This window comes from Grammomys surdaster, unplaced genomic scaffold (assembly GCF_004785775.1).
Source record: "Grammomys surdaster isolate TR1022 unplaced genomic scaffold, NIH_TR_1.0 267, whole genome shotgun sequence".
Lineage (NCBI taxonomy): Eukaryota > Metazoa > Chordata > Mammalia > Rodentia > Muridae > Grammomys > Grammomys surdaster.
Genome location: NW_021604708.1, coordinates 2,843,625 through 2,868,812, shown reverse-complemented (window position 1 = coordinate 2,868,812; position 25,188 = coordinate 2,843,625). Strand labels below are relative to the sequence as shown.

Below are 25,188 nucleotides of genomic sequence, written 5' to 3'. Positions count from 1 at the left end.
AAGCACTGCAGTTGGTTTAATAAGATGAACCTGGTCTCTTAGACTCCAGGCAAGAGTGGCTCTCAGATTTCAAAGGATGTGTGTGTTACCATCAGACCCTGGGACAGGAGCTTCTGAGTTCACCACTTTTCTGTACCACTCACCTTGCCAAGTCATTAAGATCCAAACGGCCATCTTTATTTTTGTCAAAGATCTTCATCTAAAAGACAGAAAGGAACATGGATGTGACAAATGCTCAAACCAGAAGTTCTTTATTTTATGTGTTTGTTTTTCAAGACAGGGTTTTTCTGTGTAGACTTGGCTGTCCGAGCCCTGTAGCAGAGAAGACTCAGAACCCCATTAACCCTACACATAATGATGACAGCCTAAAATCTGGTGTTTCACTTTGAGTCGGGGGTTTTAAGTATCTCACCTATGGCATCTCAGCAACCAAGCCTTGGGTGAGGGAATCTTACAGATGATGTCTCGTTGAGCAGAGCGGAGGGCAAAAGACACCCAGCATTGTCCAAAGAGCCTATTTGCACTATCAACCTATACAAGACTTCAGGTGAGATAGTATTAAAAGCTAAAACTGTCTGTTCTAACCTCAGAACAGAAGACCACTCTGGGGTTAGGCAATATGGGGGGGAACATACTCCTTTACATGTATGGGCTGGAATGTGACTTCACGTTCCAGAGCTCTAGAGTATCTGTGGACACATCAGGTGAGGAGACTGCAGAGGCAAAGGAGGTACGAGTGCTTGTGAAAATACATTTGTTTTACATCCTTTCTCCTCCAAATTCAGTTTGTTTTTTTGGGGTTTTGTTTGTTTTTGGTTTTGTTTTTGCTTTAGAATTTGAAATTAATTCAAAAACCCATTCTCTCCAAACTTTCTCATCAAAACTTGTTCATTATAGAACTTACTAAAACAGGCATAAACCTGTGCTAGTACGTGTCTATAATCTCAGCACTTATGAGGCTGAGGCAGGAGGATTGGTGCAAGTTCAAGGCCAACCTGATGTACATAGTAAGACTCAGTCTTATAAAGCAAAACCAGAGAAGTGGCAGATGTTACAATTGATTCTTGGGACTTCTCACATGTCATATCACAGCCTTTAAATATAAATTTTATATCTAGTCATATAATGACACATGTTTTGAGTGTGGCCTGTACCTCATCCTTTGTGATGCCATAATTGCAGGGGATTCTGTCTTAATAGAAAACAAGATTGAGTCTTAAGCAGATAGTAACCTCACTAGAAAGACATGGGCCTTACTCTTGTTGAGCAAACTCAAAAGGAAAACTTTCTAGACTGAGAGGTGCTTAAGGGAGAACTGGAGTGTGGTCAGTTAGACCCCACCCATGTGAACACTGGCTTTGAGGTTTATTTCAAGTCAGAGTTGGAGAGCTCACGTGGCAAAAGTGCCTGTTATACATGTACAAAGACCTGAATCCGCCCTCTAGTACCCATGTCAAAGCTGGGCTTGGGGGTACATCTGTAACCCTGGTGCTCATCCAGGCATTGGGAAGCGGCAGACACAGGAGATATTCTCAGGAGCTGGACTGCCAGCTAACCTGAGGATGGCCTTATCTCCCACAGGATGGAAGGTAAGGGCCTAACACTGGAAGCGATCCTATGTCCTCCATATGTGTACCATGGCATGGGAGTCCATGCAGTTACATACCAGCAAGCCTGCACATGCACATGCACACACAAGCACACATACAAACATACCACATACACATGAGATTTAAAACACATAGACACTCTCAGAAGCTTGTCTCCTAGGTGATTGTAACCTGACAGTGATGAACCATTTCATAATAACAGGCACCCTTAGGGAGAAGGCAACTTTTGAGAAAAGGTTGAGAAGAAGTCGTGAAAGTCATATGCATTTCTGGATTAAAGGTATTTTACAGAGATAGAAGATATACAAGCCATGACACAATACTTAGCCAGTGAACCTACTAGAAAGTGGATTTGGTGGTAGTGTAGAAAGACCTGAGCTGTGTTACATAGCAATGTCCTCTGAGATTCAACCTTCCGTCCTGGAAGGGAGCTCCTTAAGACTCAGGCTGTTCTAAAAGGAGGCAAAACATTCCATTCTGCAGGAAGCTCCTTAAAACTCAGGAAGGAACAACTCAATAGTTTCAGAAAGTTCCTGAAACTGAATAGATTTTCTAGACCAGTCAAGTTTATATAAGCAGTGGGAGTGCTGGGCACTGTCAGACCAGCATAGCCACCTAGAGACTCTTAGAGAAGTCAAGATGCCTGGAAGAAGCAGAGACCAACCAAGTTGCAGAGTAGACATTCTCAGAGAGTTCCAGGAAGATGGCTTTTGTGAGTCACAACAGATGTTGGAGTGGTCTTCTCAGTGATGTAGCTGTCATCCCTGAGTCATTCCTTCTCTTGTACAGCAGCCCCTCACCTATACTATGTTCACATAAAAACTTATCTGTTCACTTTGGCCTGTGTGGCTTCCCTTTCTGGAGTGAGTAGGCATGTGTTTTCTTTCCTCAGGAAAAGTCTATCATGTGATAGGTGGAAGTGGAAAAAGGGGATAAATTGAGACAAATGGTGGCTTGGTAAGTAAGCAGGTAGTAACACTTTGTCATTTTCTCTGAAAGACAATAGTTATTGGAGGGTTTAATCTCAGCCGTGATCTGGCTACAATGTAACTGAATCACAGGCTGCTGTGTTCAACAGAGAACACAGAAGGTAAGAGTCAAGGTAACGAAACATCTTCAGTGACCCATCCTTGTGGCTTAGAACCTGGTGGGAATGGCCAGATTCATGTAATTTCAATACAGCTGCTATTTTGTGAGTCTCCCCTAAAAGAATACATGCTGGAAGCTTGGTCTCCAGGGGATGATGTTGAGGTAGGAAAGTTTAACTTCTTCTCCCTTGAGCCAGTGTTGAGTGGGGGAAAGCTTAAGAGATGGGACCCAGGGGGAGGTGGTTAGCTCATTGGGAGGGATTGGTGTAGGTCTTGTGTGACTTGGTTCCAGGAAGAATGACTTGTTATGAGCCGACTAAGCATGACCTTGGAATGTCCCCCTGCTTCTGGTCTCACTCTGTTATGGCTCATATACACTTCTGCCATCAGGATGCACCTGCCATGACTTCCTCACCAGGAGCCTCCCTAACTGTCAGCTAAATAAACCTTTTCTTTTTTTACATATTACTGTGCTTCAAATATTTAGTTATAGTGACATGTTTGTAGCAGTCAATAGGATTTGCTAATTAGAGTAGCAGGGAAGGGATCAAGACTGATTGCCTTGACACATCAATCAAAATGAAGGGAGCCACCTGTACAGCGAGTCTGTGAGACAAAGGCAAAATGTCAACTTTGGACCTGCTACGTTTGAGATGTTGGGTACGAAAGTGGAGACACATACCCATGTGTGCTCGTCCGAGAAGCTCAAAAGAGTGGTCTGAGTCAGAGACATAAGCTGAGGCTTTCAGGCATTTTCTTGAATTTAAAACTGGTTAACCTCATCAGCATGTGGAGAGTAGACATAGGAAGAGAAAATATCCCACAAATGAGTCCAGATAGACCTCGGACTGGACCGGCTTTATATCAACTCATAAGGCCAACTTAACCTCATAGAATTTTCTCTGTCAAAGTATCGGAACTTTATTTGCTGTTTTGTAATAGCAACTCCCAGAGTTATTAGCTTGCACTTAGTGAAATTAAATACCACCTAATGATATCCTATCTAGATACATGGTCTCTCCTGCCTGGAGCTAGTAGCATTCTTCCTTCCCTTCCTCCTTCAGAAGAACATTAATAAGGATGGGGCAGGATGTGGCATGCATGTATGAGCCTGTCTCTTCTGACTGGCTGTTCACCCTCAGCTCATTTGTTAGCCATGTGTCACACAGCTCTCAAATGCAGCCATCCTCATTAGGGTCAATTTGAATTCATCTGGTAGGTTACACTCTTAAGTAAAGCAATTCATGCTAAACCTGAAAAGAAATCTTCAGTGCAGCTTTGCAATGATTGTGTTCATTGCTGAGTAAGAAGTCATGAAAGCAGCAGAAATGTGATTCACTCCTAGGGAATCTCTCAGCCCTCAGAAGGTAGACAGCTTCCTAAACTTGGGGCTAGGTAGTACTAGCAATGAGTGATGGGCAGGAAGCTTGAACTCAACTCCTCCTACTGGTGGATGCTTTGTGCTGGTGACATTTGTGTTCACATTCACAGTGAAGACAACAGGGATAACCAGAGAGCTTCTGGTTCTTTCGCCTGCCTCCGCAGATTCTCCTGAAGTAGTTTCTAAGGCTAAGGCAGGTACTACTACATCTTTCTCTACAATTCCTCCCCAAACATTTGTCAGGGACAGAACTCACACATTTTCATGAACTGATTTACCAGATCAAACTTAACCACAGGGAAACATCCCTCAGAGTGACATCCCTCAGGGGGAAGGGCATCTTCTGAGACATTTTGAGGTCTATATGATCACTGAGGATGGGGGACTTTAACACCATGCCCTAAAACACCCTATTGTCATTCCTAAGTTTCTTGCCATTCAACAGGATAGTAAATATTAGAAGAGACCTGACTGCTCAGATGAGTGTGACATGGAGAGCCCTTTAATGCTCAGGGGCTAATACAAACTACAATTATCTGAAGGCAAGCATGACTCCTGTAGGGATACTAAGTAATTCATTCGTTGGAAGATGGACATAGAGGACAGAGTAAGTTAAGACAATGATGTCACAAGGCCTTTTCAATGTGTCTTATCTAGTTCCTATATCAATACTATACCTCCCTTTCTCCCCATACTATCACATATGCCCCCTGAAAATGTTATATCTCTGTTAACATTGCTCCTCTGCCCATTGCAATTTGACTATGGCCATTACACACACATAGTCCAAAGGGAGACCACAGACTCAATTCAAGGAAATGAACAGTGTGATATGAATTCTGGTGAACCAAGACATGTTCTTACCCCTCTCTTTCTTGCCAGCCCTGCCCTTGGAAGGCATCATGGTTCATAACCAGTGCTCAGGCTGCTTGAGAATCTTTCTGAAGTAAAGGACCCCAGAAAAAGACATAAATACTGAGTTTTGGCTCTGCCAGGTACCATGTCTACTTGGCCCTGGAGCATTAATTGAGCATTCATTTTAAGGGAAAGGAAAAATTTTAAACACAGGACCATGCTTAATAAAGCACCCCCCATGTGAATTATGCAGGGTCATGAGGAACACAAGCAAGGGATATAGGAAGATCACCAAGAGAATCATTACTTACTCTATCTTAGTTCAGTCATAGCTGGTTCTTAGGTAACAACTGAAAATTCAGTTCAGTTTACAATAGGTAGCCTGAAGAGTTTCAGACTCCTGCGAGGGCAGGGACTTGGAGATAGGATGTAGGCCATAAGGATGTGATAGGTAGCTTTAATTGTCAACTTGGTACAACTTAGAATTGCCTGCAAAGAGTCATAGTGAGGAATTACATACATTTGGGCTGACCTGGGACATGTCTATGGGGCATTATTTTAAGTTAATTGACGTGGAAAGACACAGCCCACAATGGGTGGTACCACTCCTTAGGCAGGGGTCCCTAGCCTACATAAGAGTTAAGAAAGCAAGCTAAGCAAAAACAAGCAAGTGAGCATAGAAGCATAGTCATTTCTCCTGCCCTTGATAGGGGATGTGATATGATGTGACTAGCATTTGAGAGGTCCTGCCTTGACTGCCCCATAGTTATGCATTATAGGTTGATGGAACGTCCCTTTCTCCACTGATTTTCTTTTTGTTAGAATATTTTTATCACAGCAACATAAATGAGACTAGGACACCCTCAATTCTCTACCATGCTGGCATATCCATCTCTACGTTTCCCTAATTTTCTGTCGTGCAAAATCATTTATTATTTATTGCATGTATTGTTTGCTGCCTGCTTTCTCACTGTTGAATCCCCAGTTGTTAGACTCATGCCTGGGGCACTATAAGCACTTAACAGTATCTGTGGGATGACTTAAGTGAAGGAGTACGGTGTTAAGGTGGTGACATGCACAACAGGCTAGAGAGTGGTACTGGTGCTCATTACGAAAGGAAGTTGTGAAGATTTCTTAGGGAAAGATAGCATCTACCTGAATCTTGAAGGATGCATGAGAACCAGAGGAAGAAAAGAAAAAGAAAAAAAAAAAACACTGAGCTATCTTAGGAAGCAGAAAATGGAGATCAGGCTTGATAGCTGGAAATAGGCAGAAGCCCTTTGCTCAAACAGCTTCAAGCTGGAAGAATGCTAGAAAGTTGCTAGAGATTTAAATGTAAATATATGCATCATGTAGTTCATGTTTTACAAATTAATTAAATTGAGATAACAACAGACAGGCTAACATTCTGTTCAACTGTTGTTTAAAATATGCTCAAGGCCTTCTAGTCTGGCCCCCTGAAAAATGCAAATGAATTCCCCTCCGTGTTTATTCCATGACAGAGCTTCACTGGAGCTTAGGTTAGAAGGATCTCGGAGGCTCTTGAACAAGGACAGCTGCTCCCTGCTCCTGGGAGATTCCTGCTTTTTTAATGCTGAGCTCATGTCTGCTTGGGATTCCCAATAACATCCTGCATTCAGTTAGAACAAATAGCATTGTAAGAGGCCAAAATGCTTCCTTGATACTCTGTCCTGGGATTTGGTTCTCTCTTGGACATCATCTTTTCTTATTTAGAAGTCATCATGGTCAAAATAGCTTTTTTTTTCTCCCCTGGGAAGACTCATTATTGAGCCAGCATTCAGAGTGGCCAGAGTCCAGAGGGAGATTCTGGAGGTATCCAGGGCTGACATGCAGGAAGTTTAGCTTTATGGTGCTGTTGGCTAAGAAACAGCTTTTCTTGGTTGGCTAATCTTTAAAATGAGTGTCAGTATTTGAAAAACCCGATTAAAAGCCTAGATATGGGGCTGGGGAGATATATCAGTGGGTGAACAGCTTCTGCAAACATTGGAACTGAGTTTAATTCCAAGAACCCACAGTTTAAAATACAGGGGTGGTAGCATACGTGTAGTCCCAGCACTGGGAAGACAAACTTGAGGATCCCTGGGGACCACTAATCGACCAGTTTAACCAGCTAACCAATAAACCTCAGGTCAGTGAGACATCCCCATTTTTTTAATGACACCTTCACATGCATACCTCCAACACACACACACACACACATACACACACACACACACACACACACACCATTAGCCCACAATTGAACAAAAATCCACATATTGTTCTCAGTAGGATATGCTCCAACTTCTCATAAATTCTTCTCAGGATTCTCTGTATCTAAATGTAACATAGAGACACTGTTGTTTTTAAATAGTGATATGAATATAGTACTCACGTATGAAATTCTAATAAGCATTAAGTTAAAAATATAAAATAAATGTGACACTCCTATAGTACACAACTAAGACTGTGTCTGTAAGTCACTTGCTTACTGATTAAGAAATCAGATGTGGTGAGAATAAAGCACAGGTCTGGAGATGGGCAGAGGCTGGCACAGCAGCAGGGGCGAGTCAACACAAGCTATAGAGAGCACTGCGTGATCACTGGAATGGAGCCATGAGGAGCCCACCAGATACAACGTTGTCTGTCTAATAAGTTTTCAAGGACTTTGACACTGAAATCATCTCATGGTCATCTGGATCAAGAATGCCACAAGAGGAGTGTAAGATAATGACATGAGAGCTAACCATTGAGGGCATATGTGTTCTCCATGGAATGCAAAGTGCTTCACAGCCATCAGCTCCCTTTGCCTGGCACTACCTAGACAACATCCCCATCCCCATCTGAGTTTCCTCTGCTCTGAGCCCACGAGCTCAATGAGTAGAATCACCATCGTTGTGATAGCCCATATCTGTTGAGTCCTGATGGTACAAGTCCATGGTTACTTGTTTCTGTGTAACTTTAATGAGCATTGAGTTTGCTAGCAAGGTTCTTAAAAGACCTAGTATTTCCTGGACATTCCTGGTATCTCCAAAGGCAGCTAAACAGCCTTCTTTCTCAAATGCATGCATCTCTTTGCAAGAAAAAGGCTACGACAGCTCAGTTTTAGCCACTGCTCCAGAGCCAGGCTCTTCTCATGCAGCAAACATTTCTATCAGTAAACATTTCCTGGGGAAATGAGGAGACACAGTCAAGCTCCCCGTCAGGGCCTACAGGCTTTCACTCACCATGGTGCTAGTATACTCTTTCAGTTCAGCCTCAGAAATGATCTTTTTGTGGTGGAGGAAAAGATCTCGGAGAAAGTTCTGTGCAACCAAGAGAAAAGTGACATTGAACACAGTGAGCAAATAGATATAAACTTGTTTAAGGTCTTTTCTATAGGGATGGAGATCACAACTTGTTTCATGGAGGAAATAAAATGTTCAATAAGCATTAAGTATTAGAGTGGAGGATTGCCACTGAAAGATGCTCTTGGAAGCCAGAGAAGAACTCCAAGTATGAAACGTGTCCTAAAAGCTTCATTTGCCTTTCTCCCAAAGACAGCAGCATGACAAGCACTTTCCAAACCTTTATTGTTTTCTCATTTGTTTATTGGTTATAAGAGTTTTACTTATTATTGTACTATGCTGTGTGTGTGTGTGTGTGTGTGTGTGTGTATGTGCGAACCAGTGTGTGTACATATGTGTGACTGCATGCATATACATTTATATACATGCATATAACATGTAGGATGTGCAACAATATGTAGAAGTCAGAGGACAACTTTGTGGAGTTGTTTCTTTCCTTCCACCTTTACATGGTTCCAAGGATTGAAGTCAGGACATTAGGATTATGCAGTTACAGGCTGAGGCACCTTGCCAGCCTTGTTTTTTAAATCTTTATAGCAATACACTTCCTTTGGTCAGGCTGTTTTTTAAGAAACAAATCCAGAGCCGCATGTCTTGGATCCATAGAAATACATACATACATTTACATATATATACATACATACATGTATGTATGCATGTATGTATGTATGCATGCATGCATGCATATTATGTATTCTAAAGATGACCAAACCAACCCTTCACCCAGTGTTACTTCCCACTGACACTTACAGAAAGCTCAGCAGCTGATATGAAGCCACTGCTGTCCGAATCGTACTTTCGCCAAATCTGAAACACACAAAAGCCATTTATCTCAAATCTTAGCTACCTGACTTCTTGTTATCTGACAAGAAGCAGCCTTAATGGGAGGTTTATTTCAGTTCATGGTTCAAGAGAACACAGTCCATCATGGTGGAGAATGTTTGACTATATGAGCTCAAAGCAGCTGGTCACATTGTATCCACAGTCAGGAAGCAGAGAATGGATAAAAAGTAGGGACGGGCTTATTTCCAACAGTCAGGCTCTACTTCCGGAACAATGTCACCAAAAAGAATCAAGTGTTCAAACATATGAACCCAGGAAGGAGTTCCTATTTTCAAAGCATAACACTGAACATCCTCAGATATTTCAGGGGGAGGGGGACTTCTACTGGGTTCCTGTGATTCAGCATCTGAAAATGGTCCCTAATTGGATGGAAATAAACATTTTCTATGGAGTTCAAGGCTGGCTGTGGTGACAGCAGTTGTTTGGGTGGAATTCAGCAGAGATGCAGATACATCACTGAGATCTCCCAGAACCACTCAAGTGGACCATGCCTCCGCTAGAAAAGGCAAAATAGAATCCTGAGAGACTTCTATTGAGGACAGTACAGAAAGCAGAAATATCTTCTCTGCACTCAAAAATCCAAAAATGCAAGATACTATGTAAATACTGCCTTAAATATAGAGCTAAGCTGTCGAGAACGTGAGAGTTCTAAGAGACCCCACAAGACAAAGAAACAAACAAAATGTATCCTAAGCATGTATGCTGAGCTCAGACCACACAAGTAGGTTTACCCAGCGACCTGCACTCCTGGGAGACAAATCTAAGGCAACACGAAGTGGAAAATGCGTGTGTTATCTATTTACAATTAAACTCTAAAGAGTACTATCTTAACAAAATGATGAACTTTGGGAGGTGGCGGTGGGGAATACAAACGCTAAGAGAATAAGAACATGACAAGGTTGCTCACATAACCCTGGCACTACCCTAAGTAAGCCGGGCTACACAGCATGACCCTGCCAAAATAAAAACAAAACAAACAATTGGCCCTGATGGTGCATGCTTAAAATCCCAGAACTTTGGAGAATGATGCAGGGAGATTACAAGCTCAAGGCCAGTGTGAGCTACATAGAGATTCTGTCTCAGGAAAACTTAAAAGCAATGATCAAGAAAGCAAACACCCAGTGGAAAGTTTCCTAAGGACTCTTCCTGTGTGGCCTTGACTCTAAGTAGAGGGGATAAAAGGCCGCTGATACTTCACAGTGGCAAGCCATCCCTCCTGATGGTTGCGGCCAGCGCTGATGGACTGAAGACGTAACTGCATACTGAACTAGGAGACACCAGCTGAACACCTGTGAGCAGCACTAATGCTCATTACTTAATAATCAGCACTTCTGATTAGTCCATGGAGCCACAGAATGAAAAGCATCATGAAGGTGTTGGATGATTGATTTTGCTTTAATTTTTAGTAGATAAAATTATCCTTCCATCATACTAGGGGAACCTGTTATTAAACATGATTATAAATCTTCATTGTCAACTTTAGTAATTTAGGATCACCTAGGAGATACACTTGTCCTGTGTCTGAGAGTCTCTCCAGACAGGTTTAACATAGAAGGGAAGAAACACTATGAGTGTGAGCAGGACCATCTCACAGACAGGTGTCCCAACTAAATAAAAGAAAAAGAGCCAGCTGAGCACTCATCCTTCTTTCTCTACCTCCTGGGTAGGTCTCTACCCGCACACCTAAGGCGATCAGCTGCTTTCGGCCCTGCCACCGTGCCTTTCTTCACTATGATGGACGGGACAGTCCAACTGTAAGCCAAAATAAACTCTTCTTAGTTTGCTTTTGTTGGATATTTTGTCTTTGTTTTGTTGGAGATTTAGCATCAGCAAAATAACAAATATATCAACTGCGAGGGTCTTAATTTCTAGACACAATCTGATTGTAGACTCTGCAGGGATAATGTGAGACACTGGTCCTGTGATATTATTTAATGAGAGAATGATTCAGAAATGTCAATTCTTTCTGTCTATGTAATTTATGATTGATTTCGCCAGGCTTCTAAAATCTATGTACAAAATGTGATCCACAGTCTAAATTTTATATGTAAGTATAACTTGATGGTGAAAATGTCAAGTCATTTTAAGAAACACAGATTTTTGCAATGCTTGTCTCCAAGCTGTCTCCATTTAATGATGTTATAGTAATGTTGCATCTGAGCCACTGGAGGACGGAATATTTTATGTGACTATTTAGTAAGCCTGTTTTTAAGAACACAAAATAAAAAGATGTCCAGGCAATGAGGAAAAGCATATTGCCAATAGACTCGTAGGAAAGGTTACACCCTGTGAAATAGGAAGAACACAAAGAAGGACATTTAAGATGCAGAAAAGGACGGCTAAGAGGATGATTCAGTGGGTGCACTGCTTGCTGTGCTAACCTGTTGAGTTCAGATCCCTAGCACTTATGTGAAAATCTGTATGTGATGTCATGCATTTGTAATCTCAGCACTGAGAGGTGGAGTCAGGAGGATCCTGGGGTTCCTAGCCATGAGTCCCTTGTTCAGATACAGGCCTCATTGCAAAAGTAAAATAAATAAAAAATAGATTAGATAGATAGATAGATAGATAGATAGATAGATAGATAGATATGAGATGGGTAGCAATCAAAGGAGATACTCAATGTTATACTAAACCTCCTCCGTCATTATTCTATAGAGATTTGCTCTTTAGTGATGCAGTGTTCAGCAATGGGATTTTTCTCTGATGCTTCTGTAGATGAGTCCATGATATGGGGCACTATTCATAAAAAGCTAAATTATTCAGTCAAAAGGAAGAGACTCTTAAAAAGTTAACTCTGGTCGTGACTGAATCTTTGCAGTTGCTTTCCACGACAACCCACAGCACAGGCCTAGGAACCTCAGCAGCTATCTGGAGACTTGCTTACTTCACCCTCTTTTTATATGTTCTTCTTACCACTTTTATTGATTTAAAAATATATAATTATTTTATGTTGCATGTCTTGGATTACTGGAATATATTTGTGGTCCATACAAATAAGTTTTATGAGTTTACTAAGCATATGCTTACACAGTTTATCAGTAGGATAAACAATTGTTCAAAGGATGCTAAACTATGGCAACGACTTCAGGAGTGAACCAGGATATGGGGCTGTCTTGACTCTATAGCTGTGGCCTGGGACAAACTCTGAGCTGTACTTCCCTGACATTCTTCATCAATGTAACATTCACCTTCTAGAGGCTGAGGAAGTGGGTATCCAAGGGGCAGAGGCCAGATGAGCTATCAATACTGTCTTTAGCATTTACTCAGTACAAGGTCCACTGCCTTGGATAACACTCCAACAAATTGCATTCTGACTGTGCTGTATCTTTAGAGGGGCTCAGCTTCTCCAGCCTCCACACACCCCTGCTGCAGCCTCCTGCCTCTCTCATTCCATCCTTTCAATATACCTGCCTGACCCTTGTCTAGGCCTTCCCCTGGCCCCAGCTAAAGAAGCCTCCAGCACAGACGCAGTCCAATAGAAGGAGGGATAAATAAGCTCTCTTGGAGGCTTAGTTGTTTGACCTTGTCCTCTGGGCATACCTCTCCCTTAGAGACCAGACAGGGATAGATGGCAGACCTACCCTCCTTTTCCATGGAGACAGCAAGTACTCACCTGCATAAACTCCACACTGTTATCCAAGGGAGTTTCCAGGCGAAAGAACAGGAGGAAATTTTCATCCTCAGATAAGAACATACTGGCAAGCTATAGGAAACAAACAGGAATTGTCAGGGGCTCTTACCAGTGCACATTTAAGAAGTAAAGCATGTCCTTTAATATGTTCTACACACATCTCTCTGCACCTCCACAATTGACAGTTTATTGATATTACAAAATAAGTGTTGCTCTAAGGCTGATAATGCAGACCCAGTCATAGTCTTATTAGCATTTTTCTGATTATGGTAAGTGGTAAAATCTATCTCACAAATAGGCAACCTCAAGCCCACACAGAATCTCCACGTTTTATTGGTTGGTGCTATAGAGTCAGTGCCACGTGCAGAAGCAGAAATGACTGCTCTCTGCCTGGATGCCTGAGTGCTGGCTATGGTTATACTATTTAACATAACTAGTGTCTACTTAACATAACTATCTTCTACTACAATACACAAATACGTTAATTCAGCCAGCCACGGTCCTATTGAAACTCCAGTTTGGTTGATTTACTTCACCTGGTCCATCAACTAGTGTAATGTCTTGATCCCTAGTGATCATTCACTGTCTCAGCACACAGGCAAGTTCAGCTGGGATTGTTAGAGTGTGTATTATCTTCTTTCCCAATTGTCCCCATAAGTAAAAGTAATTTCCTCTGGGTCTTGTTCAGTGTGACAGAGTGAGTCCAGACTGTACCAGTTTCTCACATGCTTGTGATGTAATACAGCCACTGTACTGCCAATCATACAAATATGTAGCTCATCCAATCACTTACAGTACAAAAGTCTTGATAAAAATTACTATCAATTTGTGTCTGACTTACATATTTACTAAAATAGGTTCATCATTTTAGTGTATACTTTTTTATCTTAATTGCAAAGATGATGCACTGTACACTTGATGTGAATGAAGCATGAACACCTGAGTTCAAATCCTCAGCACCTATGGAAAAGCCAGGTATAATCCCTACACCTATAACCCAAGTGTTGATGGGCAGAGGACAGATCCTAGGAGCTTGATGGTGAGTCTCCCCATCCAAGACAGCAAGCTTCAGCTCAGCTGAGACTGCCTGAAGGGAGGAAAATGGAAAGCAATTGAGAAAGACTCCCAATCCCTCCTCTGGCTTTCCCATGGGTGTTCATACATGCATATACACATTCACATACATGTATGTACCATATACACCATACACAGACAGACAGACAGACACACACACACACACACACACACACATACACACACACACACACACACACACACACGATTGTAGGTGGAAATGTTTTCTGAACAGTAAACTGGTTTCTAACGGGAAGAGAAATGACCTGCTGAGATGAGGACTGTGGGAAGCAGGCACTGTGTGGCCAAGACAGTAACTTGCTTTAGTGGGTGTTTAATAAAAGGGGTTAAAGTGAATACAGGTTTTCTGGTGTGTGTTTATTCATTGCATTGTTGGGGATCAAACTTAGGGCTCAACACCTGCTAGGCAGGGGCTACGTGCTTAGCCTCCGTTTTGCTCTTTGATTGATTGTTTATTTTTGTTTGATTGCCTTTTGGTGTTTGTTTGTTTGTTTGTTTGTTTGTTTGTTTTGAAACAGCCTGGCTGTCCAGGAACTCACTTAGAGATCTGCTGGCTTCTGCCTCCCTAGTGCTGAGATTAAAGTTGAGCACAACCACATTCAACCTCCGTTTTGTTCTTAATGATCTTCAGGGAGAGATTTTCCCACCCTTCCCTAGGAGCTGATACTGAGGTTTAAATTCATGCTCAGTAAATGTTTTCTGATTGTCAAGATTCGATTTGCATGAGATGATATACAGACACACGTTGGATGAGGGAACGCTCCAAGAACAGAACAGGTGTTAATGTTGGATAATCTACTGAAAATGAAAGAATTGTACAGCTGCACTCGGTGACACACACCTGTTACCCCTGCACTTAAGGTGGAAGAAGAAAGGTCCAGAGTTTAAAGGCATCCTCGCCTACACATTAAGTGCCCAGTCAGTCTGGACTAAATGAGTTCCAATTTCATAAATGAGTTGGAGGTGGAAATATTCTTTACAATTAAGTGGATAACAAAAGAAAGATCATTTCAAAAATATTTTCTGATCAAACAGCCTTGCAAAAAAAAAACCTGATTTCTCAGTTGACTGCAAGATGTTGCTGTCCTTTATGTTGCTGTTCTTGGTAGTTTTGTTGTTTTGAGGAAAGGTGTCCCTCTGTAACCCAAGCTGGCCTGGAACTCACTCAGTAGCCCAGGCTGGTTTTGAAGTGGCAGCAGTTCTCCTGCCTCGGCATCCTGAATGATGAGATGCCAGATATGAGTTAGCATGTCTGGCTTCCATTGTCTTTTAAAGGAAATGGCTGCTCATGAATATAACGGCACGAGGTGTAGACATAGAACTACCTCTTTCATCAGTATGTGACCTTCCTTAGAGATGTCATGGCCGGTCATTAACTGTTCTTTCACTTTCTGCACATTTTCTTCCATAAGAGTGTCCTGAAACAAACCATATATAGCTATGTTAAAGCCACCACGATCTAAAGCATTCAAAGCATGCAGTTTGATCACCACATTGCTCCAACCATTTAATGATTTTCTCTTCTCCAGAAGATGGAGCAGTGGCAGACACTTCTTGATCAATCAGCCACCTATCAATATCCTCCCTGGATGTTAGAGAAGCTTAGAGACTACATTGGGTGTTAAAAGAACATGTTAAATATCATCTATTTGGGTAAAAGGAAGGAGTGGGTTGTAATTAATATATAAGAGTTCTTTCCAAGAATTCAGAGGTTTTACTGTTTTTTTTTTTTTTAATCAGTCCAGTTGAGGGCTCTTCAAAGTTAAATAATTTAAAAGGAACACAAAGAAATAAAGTAGATGCTGAGTTACCAAGGTATCCCAGACCCCTCTCATGTATCACATTTCCTACACACCTGTTTCTCTTCAATCATCTTCTCTAGAGAGGTCAAGGTTAGTGCAGGAAATACGACATATAATTAGCAGTGAGGAAGAAATTGGCGTGCTAGAGCTGAGGTAGCGGTGATCCAAACATTGCCCAATTCTGAGTCTGTAGGTGTTGGAATTTATGCTAAATTATTTCTCCTTAACAGAAGGCTCCAAGTTCATCAGCTATGAATTACCAGGGCCAAAAAGGGGTGTGACCTGAATACCATCCGTGCTGGTGCTGTAGTAAGGCTGACTCAGCCTCTGGAGGGGCCCCTGGAAACCTCACTCATCTCTATATGTGCAGGGAAGTTGTTTGTTGGCCTTGTACTAACCCAGATTCTACCTTTTCTCACTTGCAATTCTAGAGAATAGTTGTAGACACTGCCAGGAAATCAAAGTATTCAAACAAAAAAAAAGAAAGTCTGGAATTATTCCTGTCTCATCCAGAAAACAAGTTAACCCAATCCAGATTTGGCCTCCAATACAAACCCAAGGCACACTGATTTCTATTGAACACCCCCATGTACTTATCACACATAATGCCAGCCCCCAGAACATGATAGAAAGACAGGCCTGGCCTGTGTCCTCCATCACAGGTTGCCAGAGGACATCTTTGTCCTGATTTTCCTTCCACTGGACTTCACTTTGAGAAGTGTCCACAATGGTGAGGAGCTGGAGATGGCAGGAAGGGCAACTGCCTAGACAGAGTTCAGAACACAGAAGATTGAAGGGAAATAAAATTTGGGGAGTAACAGACAGGAGATGGGCATAAAGTTAGGCTCTTCCATAAAGAGCAGTTCACCAAGTCTTCACGACAGCTATGGGAGACAGAAGAATGTCTCTGCACCTTGCAGCCCTTGGCTTCACTTCCAGACTCTAGACTCCTGACATTTTCTTCCATGAAGGTGTGTGTGTGTGTGTGTGTGTGTGTGTGTGTGTGTGTGTGTGTTGGCTTTGGTTTGTGTTTCTGTTTTCACTTGACTGGCCTATCAGCAGTGTCATTTTGTCCTGGGCACCAGTCGCTTTCAGCTGGGCTGTTCTTGCAACACCTGTTTCCAATAGTGTAAAACTAGGCTGAAGAGTAACACCAACTCCCCTTCTCATCTTGTGATGTGACAAGAGGAAAATCCGATTCATGACCATTGCCTGTTGCTACTCTCAATCAAGTGTATGTTTCTTCCAGATCAGTCCTGGTGATTCAGAAGAGTGAAGTAGAAAATGATCAGAGTGTCTGAGGCACGGTTGTCTCGGGATTGCCCTCCTCAAAGAAAGAAAAAAGGCTGGTTTGAGAAGCTGGGCACTGCAGACCTAGACTAATATGGCAATTTGTATATACTTGTGCTTCCCTGAAGTAACATTGTTACTTCCCATAGAACAGAAGCTGTCCAGCAGAGTAGTTAAAGCCTAGAATCAGATGGTTTCTAAACAAAAAATTCAAACAATCCAGGGACAATTTGGTGACTTGCTTTGGTATTGTTTTTTTCAGAGAGGTTCAACAAGTAGTTAGTTGAACAGCATGATTCCCAGGTGTGTCCAACCATTTGACATGTGACAAGACATTGTCATCCTCAAAGTTCACCTTGGAGAACCATGTAGTCAAATTACCGAGAAAATTAATATTTTTACATTTACAATTTTGGTTGTACCTCATTCATTGCTATCTTTGAACTCAGGCGCCCATGGTCATCCTTGCCTAGCTCTAACCTGTATAAGACCCTGAAGATTAAAAGCCCATCCTTGGAAGTCCTGGTACTTTGGTCAATAGAATCAACTTCATGCTAGGGAAGACCCAGACATCACTTCAAGAATATAGTCCCTGGCACTGGACTCCTGTCTCACTAGTTGCAGGAAGAAGATACAGAGTGTGTGTGTGATATTGTGTTATAAACAAGGTAGGAAATATTCTTAGCGGATGATTTGAGCTACTGGATCCTCTAAGATCATGGTAAAACACTCTATTCTGCAGGAAGCCCCTTAAAACTAAGATGATGGTCGTTTCCCATGCCTCTAGTACTGAAGCAAACATGAGAAATATAGGGATCCATTGGGTTTTGTGTCAGTTGATCAATATTTACCTCTTCCATGTTTAATCATGAGCAAATTTATGAACACGTATAAAAATGGAGTTATGGAGCTAAAGAAATGGCTCAGCCATTAACAGAAGCACTTGCTGTTCTTACAGAAGACTTCAGGTAGGTTCCCTAGTATCCACATGGTGTCTCATAACCATCTATAACTCCAGTTGTAGAGGATCTGGCCCACTCTTCTGACCTCTGAGGGCACTGGTATATAGACATGCAGGCCAAACACTGATAAACATAAAAATAAATAAAATTTAAAACATTTTGAATGGAGTTGTGTCTCATTGTTTCTTACCTTGTTACCTTTGGAAGGAGGAGACTCAAACATAAAAATGCAATGAAGTACATGCACGGGAAAGAAACAAGTAAACAAGTGTCCGAGTGCAAGTGCGGAATAAGTTTCATTTGGAATAAACTTCACAGAGATAAGACTCTGCCAAAACCAAAAGGCTTTGTTAGTACGAACTAAAGATCAAATAAAATAGCAGTTATTTTACATTTTAAGCCAAAAAAAAACCCAACTAGTATTTATATCAAGGCAACCTATTAATCAAATGGAAATGTATGCTGTAGCCACACCAAAGCCATCTGTCTGGCTGAGGGCTTTGGTCTTATATTTAGAATGATTAAAATAATGATTAAATGATTAAAATAAGAGGACTAGGACAGATTGACTCTGTAAAGACATCAACCAAATGTATCCATTTGAGGATTAATAGCGGGGAATAGCGAAAGGCCGAGTTTAAAAATTGAATATGTTCCTAAGTGAGCTCACATCAAATGAAAAATGTGGGAGGGGACATTAGTGAGCTGAGATCAAAGTCTCTGGTGACAAAACAGGAAGCAGTGGCTGGATTAGTTGTGTCACACTGAGCAAATATTGTGGGCCCCTGAGGTGATTGTCAGCAATCTCCCTTCTCTTCCTGGGTGCCTTTCTTTACTCTCAGAACCAGTACAGTGGGGACATGGCTTATGATAGTCACCAAAGGCTGGGACTTGGAAAACTTGCCCTCACAAGCTGAAAGTCACCATAGTTTGTTTTCTATCTCAGAGGTTTTTACATGATTAAGAAATAGATTTTCAGTTACCCATTGGCTAGTGTTAGTCAAAGGGGCTGCATAAAAAAAGGCTGGAAAAGATAAGAGCCCAAGGAGACAGCATCCTCTCGAGAACATGTGCACTGTAGGCCTTTCAACTGCTACGATGCACATTCCACTTATACTAGCTCCTTGTGAAATAGGCCATTAAAATCCAGAACCAGGGTGTTTCAGTGGCAACTTGGTCCCAGCCTATAGGCCATCTTTGTGGACGATGGTGGTTCTGTTAGGTGCCAACATGAATGGATTAAGAAATACCTAGAAACTTGCCAAACATTACTGAGTCAGTCTGTAAGGTGTTCCCAGGGAATTTTATAATCTACTTGTGTAGATTGGAGAGTGTCATAGGTAATCTTAGTTGTGAAGCTGATGGAGTTTGAAGGCAAACCTTTGAGCAAGTTTGTGACACGTTTCTAGAAAAGTTTAACTAAGGAGCGATGACCCCACTCCCATCCCTGAATGTAGATGACACCACCACAAGAGCAGGGGACTGGCACTAAATCAAACTGAGAAAGTGAGCCGAGTACCAACACACATTTCTCAGTGCTTTGTGGTCATGGATACACAATGTGACCAGCAACATCATCCACCAACCACGCCTTCCCCAGCATGATCAACTGTATCCTTAAATAAACTACTCAATTATCCTTAAATAAAGCAAGTCAACTTGAAGCTATTAGACTTGAAATAAACCTGTCCTTCTCTAAATTTCTCTTGTCACATATTTTTTCATGGAATATCAAAGTAAGTAACACAGAAGTGTGAGAGGGAACCATCCTCATGGCTGGGGTAGAGAAAATGAACACAGAAGGCAAACTTGCCTCACTACTATGCTTTAAAAACTGCAAAGGACTCATGCCCTGCCTTGAAACCCATGCTTTCTGGTCCCTGGCCTCCAGGGTTTTTTTTTTTTTTTTTTTTTTTTTTTTTTAGCACGTTTCCTTTGAGTTTTCAGGAAAACTTCCTGCCTTTAACTGAGGGCTACATCCTCAGCTTTCCTGATTCCAAAGCTTTAGGACTCAGACAGAACCATGCTACTGCTGTCCTGTCATGGGGCTTCCTATCCACCCATAAGGCAGTGTCCTCATAATCCATCATCACAAATCGATGCAGCTGTCTCAGTGTTTCTCTTGGGAGAACACATGTGCATACACCATACAGAAACTGAACTGAATCTGGAAGGCCACCAGGTCAAAGTTCAGTTAATTTTAAAATTAAGACCCATGTCAGGACAGTGATCACTTATTGAGCTCTGGAACAAAGTTTCTGTTGAATACATCAATTATCTTTATACTGGTCTGGGCATTGTCATGGGAAGTTAACAACATGGCTGTTAATAGAAAATTAGATGTCAAAGCAAGTTAACATGAAGCTCTTTAAAGCAGCAGTCGGGAGGGGGAGGGGGAGGGGAGGGAGGCAAGAGAGGGAGAGGGATGGGGAGAGAGAGGGAGAGGGAGAGAGACTGGGCAATAAGGAAAGAGACCCTGAGACTGAAAGAAAAGGAGACCAAGAGTTGAGAAGAGGAAACTTATGAGTAAAAAAAATAAAGAGCAGAAATAGAAGTAAGATAGAGACACGGGAAAGGGATGGAATCGGAGAAATAACAGAGTTAAGGGATAGAAGAGACAAGAGAAAACTTTGAAAAGCAGAGTGGAAGTATGCAAAACCAGAAGAGGGCTGAAGAAATGGGAGAAACATGCAAAGATCACACATTGACACAGGGAGGTCAGAGAGACAGGAGTGCAGTAACAAACACGAGAGGTCTGGAACGCAGAAGTGAGAGGTCTGGAACGCAGAAGTGAGCAGGACAGTGAGAGACAAAAGAGGCGCAAAATACAAGAGACAAACACAGGAAGACCAAGGGCTGGCTTTGTTTTGCCTTGCTTTGTTTTGCTTTGGTTTACATTTCTTAGCTGGAAGTCATTTCCTTTAACACCTTTCCCTGAACTCTTTGAGGATAGAGAATCCATGGCCATGGCCATGGTTCCAAAGTGGGACTATGTGACCCTTAATGTTCCTCCATGTAAAGTATGGAAACCTAGAGAGAGACAATTTATGTAAACACAGCAGTCCCAGAGCCTCTCCTCCTGAGATGACCACCCATCCAAAGGACTTCTCTCTGTATTGAACATCAATCACAGGCTGGCCGGGCTTTTGGTGTCTCTATGTTATTTTATTCCCCTCTCTTTTGGTACAAGAACTTTCTAAACAAATCCACATCTCTCTATGCCAGTTTTACCATCTGAATAAACTGCTTTACATTTATATCTGATTCTGAGGATACTGGTTTTGCTTTTGTTTAGCAGTTCATGAGAAATCTACAACAACTTCTTTTAATCAAACAGATCATGGGGAAATGATTTTAAATGGTTTGTTAGTCATGTGTGAACACGGAAACTTAAATCTCATTTTCATCTATGAGTTACCCTACCTCTTGTTGAACTCCATTAGCAGAGATGTAACCAAGGAAACAATGAATTAGAGTTGACTGAGTCCACAAAAGGTAAGCAGTCTAACTGCATGACAGATGTTTCAATGAAAATCAGTGGCCAGCACGCCTAATGTGATGGTACCTTTTATAAAACCTGCCTAAATCTCTTTATGTTGCTAGGAGAGGGAGAGATGTTACATGCAAAGAAAAAAACGAGGTCATACGGGATTATAGGTTCAAATCAGCACAAGACTCTGATGCTCGAATGTTGCCGAGAGGCACATACTAGAATGCCCTGTGCTATGAGTACTTACCTCAGTGCCAGATTTTGCGAGCAAATGATCAAAGAAGGCATCCAGCTCTGTCTCTTTTATGTAACCTTTTTCTAATAAAAGAAAATAAACATAAATAAACATAGTCACTAATATAGAATAAATGTGACAATATTTGTCTAAAAGAATATTATAGGTGTGAGGGTTGAAGTAGTGTCACATACATCCCGGGCTAGCTTCAAACTTCTTATGTAGCTGAGGAAGTCTTTGAACTCCTGATCCTCTTGCCTCTACCTCCCAATGGCTAGGATCACAGGTGTGTGCCACCATATCTTGCTATTTAGATTTGGGTTTTATATTTCCTGTTTTCCTTTTTAAAAGGGTTGTATTTTATCTTAATTATGTGAATGTGAGTGTGCCCTTAGAGACTAGAGGTTAGCATCAGATTTCCTGGAGTTGAGTTCAGGTGGTGGGGAACCACCCAAGATAGGTGCTGGAACCAAACCAGAGTCTTCTGCAAGAGCAGTATATAATGTTAGTGGCTGAGCCACCTCTGTAACCCTCACATATTGTAGTTGTTGTTGTTGTTGTTACTTCAGTATCTGTCTACAAATACATTGAGAGGAGTAAATACTAACTCCTAGCTTTTGTATGTAAACATGCCTTTCAGACAGGACAGTGTGTGTGTGTGTGTGTGTGTGTGTCTGTGTGTCTGTGTGTGTGTGTGTGTGTAATTACCAATGGACAAGGCCAAATGGCAAACAGATCTGTTTTACTTTTAAGAACATGTTTTGAAGTAGAGGGACGTAAATCTGCATGTTGCTAAAATTCATCCTCCATTGTTGGGAATGGAGACTGGATAGTGTGACAGTCACTAATGAAAAAACTGCCACATTTACAAAGCACCACAGATTGCTGAAGTTTTATCCAAACAGCCTGGAATCAATATGCGGTGATGTTTGTTAATATATTAATTGCACGTCACTCATACAGTCACAGGTTGGAAAGCAGGAAAGCCCTCAGTCCGCTCAGAATTTTTCAGAAGCTTTCTTGATATGTAAAACCAACATTTGCTGAGTGTACTCTACCAGGCAGGCAGAAACTTTTCCTATAGGGAAAGGCGCTTAGGAGAAATTCTAATTTCCTCTGAGTCTATGCTAGGCGCTCAAATGATCAAAGGTGCTCACCTTCCTTGTCGAAGCGCTGCCAGATCTGCCAGAAGCAGGCAGCATCCAGACGAGCTTGAGTTTGTTTGTGTGCGTTGTCCATGGTGCTGATAGGGGTAAAAATCGCCTAGCTCTATTCCCGGACTCTTCGGTCCACTTCTTCCCTCTATAGCTAGGTACCAGTGGACAAGGCAGGCTCCGGGCTCCTTGGTGTCCCTGAGCAGTTCGCAGCCTAGATGTCAGGCTCTACGAGGCAACCCGCAGGCGTCCTCCTGCCCCGCCCCGCACGCCCAGCAGATCTCAGCGGGGTTTCTGCCTGTTAGCTGTAGGGGGAGCAGATGGGATGAGGAGGGTGTCGGGGATCAGACAGAAAGAAACTGGGAACTGTCTCTCCTGTCCACGGCTCACTGCCTTTCCGTTTAAGTTGTTTGTCAAACTCTCAAAAACATTCTCTTGTTTGACTCACCTTTCAAACTAATGTCTCAAGGGGTTTTCTGGAAAGGGCTATTCATGTTTAGAGTTGAAAGAAGTGTCAGTGCTGGCACCTTATGGATCTGATGAGACCGACACATACTGTGGTGAGGAAGGAAGAAGAAGAAGAGAAATGAAGGTGTTCAGAGGTGGCCTCTGAATGCTGAGCGAGGCATCAGAAAACATACACACTGCTGTACTGTAGGGTACTGTAGGGACTTGCTATTCCAGTCATTGTGGCTTGAGTGGTGCCATTAAGATGCTGAAGGGAACCAGGCTTGGGTGGCACACACCTGTAGCCCCTGAACTCTAGAATCTGAAATAGGACTGCTGTGATACTCAGTGAGTTCCAGGGCAGCCTGAGCTACAAAGTGAGATGCTCTCTCCAAAACAAAACATAACAAAAACACCCACAAAGAGAAACAAAGTGCTGAAACAAAAATAAACTTAGCTGCATTGTACCAAAAAGAGGGTCTACCCAATGCATGCTATCAATGATAGAGTTTTCAGATGTTTGTAACTGACTCTTTAGGGACACTTTAAGACAAAATTATAGCCACCATTTAAAGGAACACATTTTCTAGTGATTAAAACTGTTGACCAGTGGATTTCTGAGAGGATAAAGAGACTACCCTGGTGACTTTGGACTTAAAACATCTTGTTAGGCAATCAGTAGAAGAAGTTTGGGAGTTAGGCAAAAATCGAGCTAGATGTGGTGACTTGCACTCGCAACTTCCAATATTCAAGAGGCTGAAGAGCACTATGAGTTCCAGGCTAGCCTGTGCTGCCATGTGAAACAACAGAGAGATAGGGAGAATGAAAAAAACAAAAATGGAAAGAGTTGGACCAGGAGTACCCTTTCTTTGTGGCCCATTGCTAGCATTCAATTTATTCTTAAAGAGCACACAGATGTAAGCTATTTAAACCACAGTAGTAAAAGAGCATGAGACTCAACAGTTCCAGCTCAGGATCCTGGTTGAACAAAGTGGTAACTCTGTGATGGACCACCATTTCTAGTTCTCTAAGCCTCCGCTTTCATATTTTAAAATGAAAAGTACAATGTCTGCCTTGGAGGGCTGCTAAGAGGGTCAGAGAAACACATGGACGTGCCCAGTGAATCTCGGCTGCTGCTGTGTTGTTGCCTCATGATGGAGTGACTGTGTTCTTTAAAAAGAATTTACAAAAAATAAGCAAAGTTTGAAAAAATTTGTAGCCAAGAGTAGCCTAGTGTGACATGATGTTGAGTATGACGTTTAAATTTTCAAATAAATGTGAATTGTATATAATAATATTTAAAGTAGTTTAGAGGAAGATAAGCTTTGGGCTCAAAATGCAGCTTTGCAACTGACTAGCTGTGTGACACTAGACAAGTTATTTAGAAGCATTTTGTTTGTTTTTGTTATGTTGAGTTTTAGCTGTGTGAGACTAACAGCATTTGCCTTGTGGGTTTGTTATAATGCTATAATGTTATAATGATGCTATAAACTCTTAGCACAGTATATAGTAAACAGTACAAGTTATATATTAAAATGATTGATCATCCACAGAAACTTATCGGTAAAATAAACTTCAGGAGTTTTTAGAAGTATTGTTTAGGTTAAGGGATGAAAACTATAACCATCACTCATGGAAAAAGTGCCAGATTCACAAATTGAAGAGGTGCTTAGAGGCAGGAAAAGGGAAAGGGCTCAGAATTTATAGGGATCATGTGTCACCATTGTTTGGTTTCGACCCTGGGACAAAAGAAATGAGGTTCATATTTTACCTATCAAAAGCAGACCTGGCCTCCCAGTTCTCCCAGCATCCCTCAGTCCCTACCTGGCATACCCTGCCCCCAACCCTGAACTTTCCAGTCCAGCAGCTGGGCTGCCCTTCCCCCAGAGGCTCCTCCCTATATTTGTCCTCTCTCTCTCTCTCTCTCTCTCTCTCTCTCTCTCTCTCTCTCTCTC

At 41.9% G+C, this 25,188-nt stretch overlaps 1 protein-coding gene across 1 annotated transcript in view; it reads right to left on the bottom strand.

The window, feature by feature from the left end:
• The window catches only part of Scgn (secretagogin, EF-hand calcium binding protein), a 35,385-nt gene extending 12,341 nt beyond the window's left edge, over window positions 1-23,044 (bottom strand). The window contains exons 1-7 of the mRNA XM_028776349.1: window positions 22,790-23,044; window positions 21,645-21,715; window positions 15,179-15,271; window positions 12,741-12,830; window positions 9,032-9,088; window positions 8,162-8,239; window positions 144-199 (exon numbers count right to left, since the gene is read on the bottom strand). Coding sequence (XP_028632182.1) covers window positions 144-199; window positions 8,162-8,239; window positions 9,032-9,088; window positions 12,741-12,830; window positions 15,179-15,271; window positions 21,645-21,715; window positions 22,790-22,871 — 527 coding nt within the window. The 5' untranslated portion in view covers window positions 22,872-23,044. The remainder of the gene's footprint in view (window positions 1-143; window positions 200-8,161; window positions 8,240-9,031; window positions 9,089-12,740; window positions 12,831-15,178; window positions 15,272-21,644; window positions 21,716-22,789) is intronic.
• Between the last annotated feature and the right edge of the window lie 2,144 nt (window positions 23,045-25,188).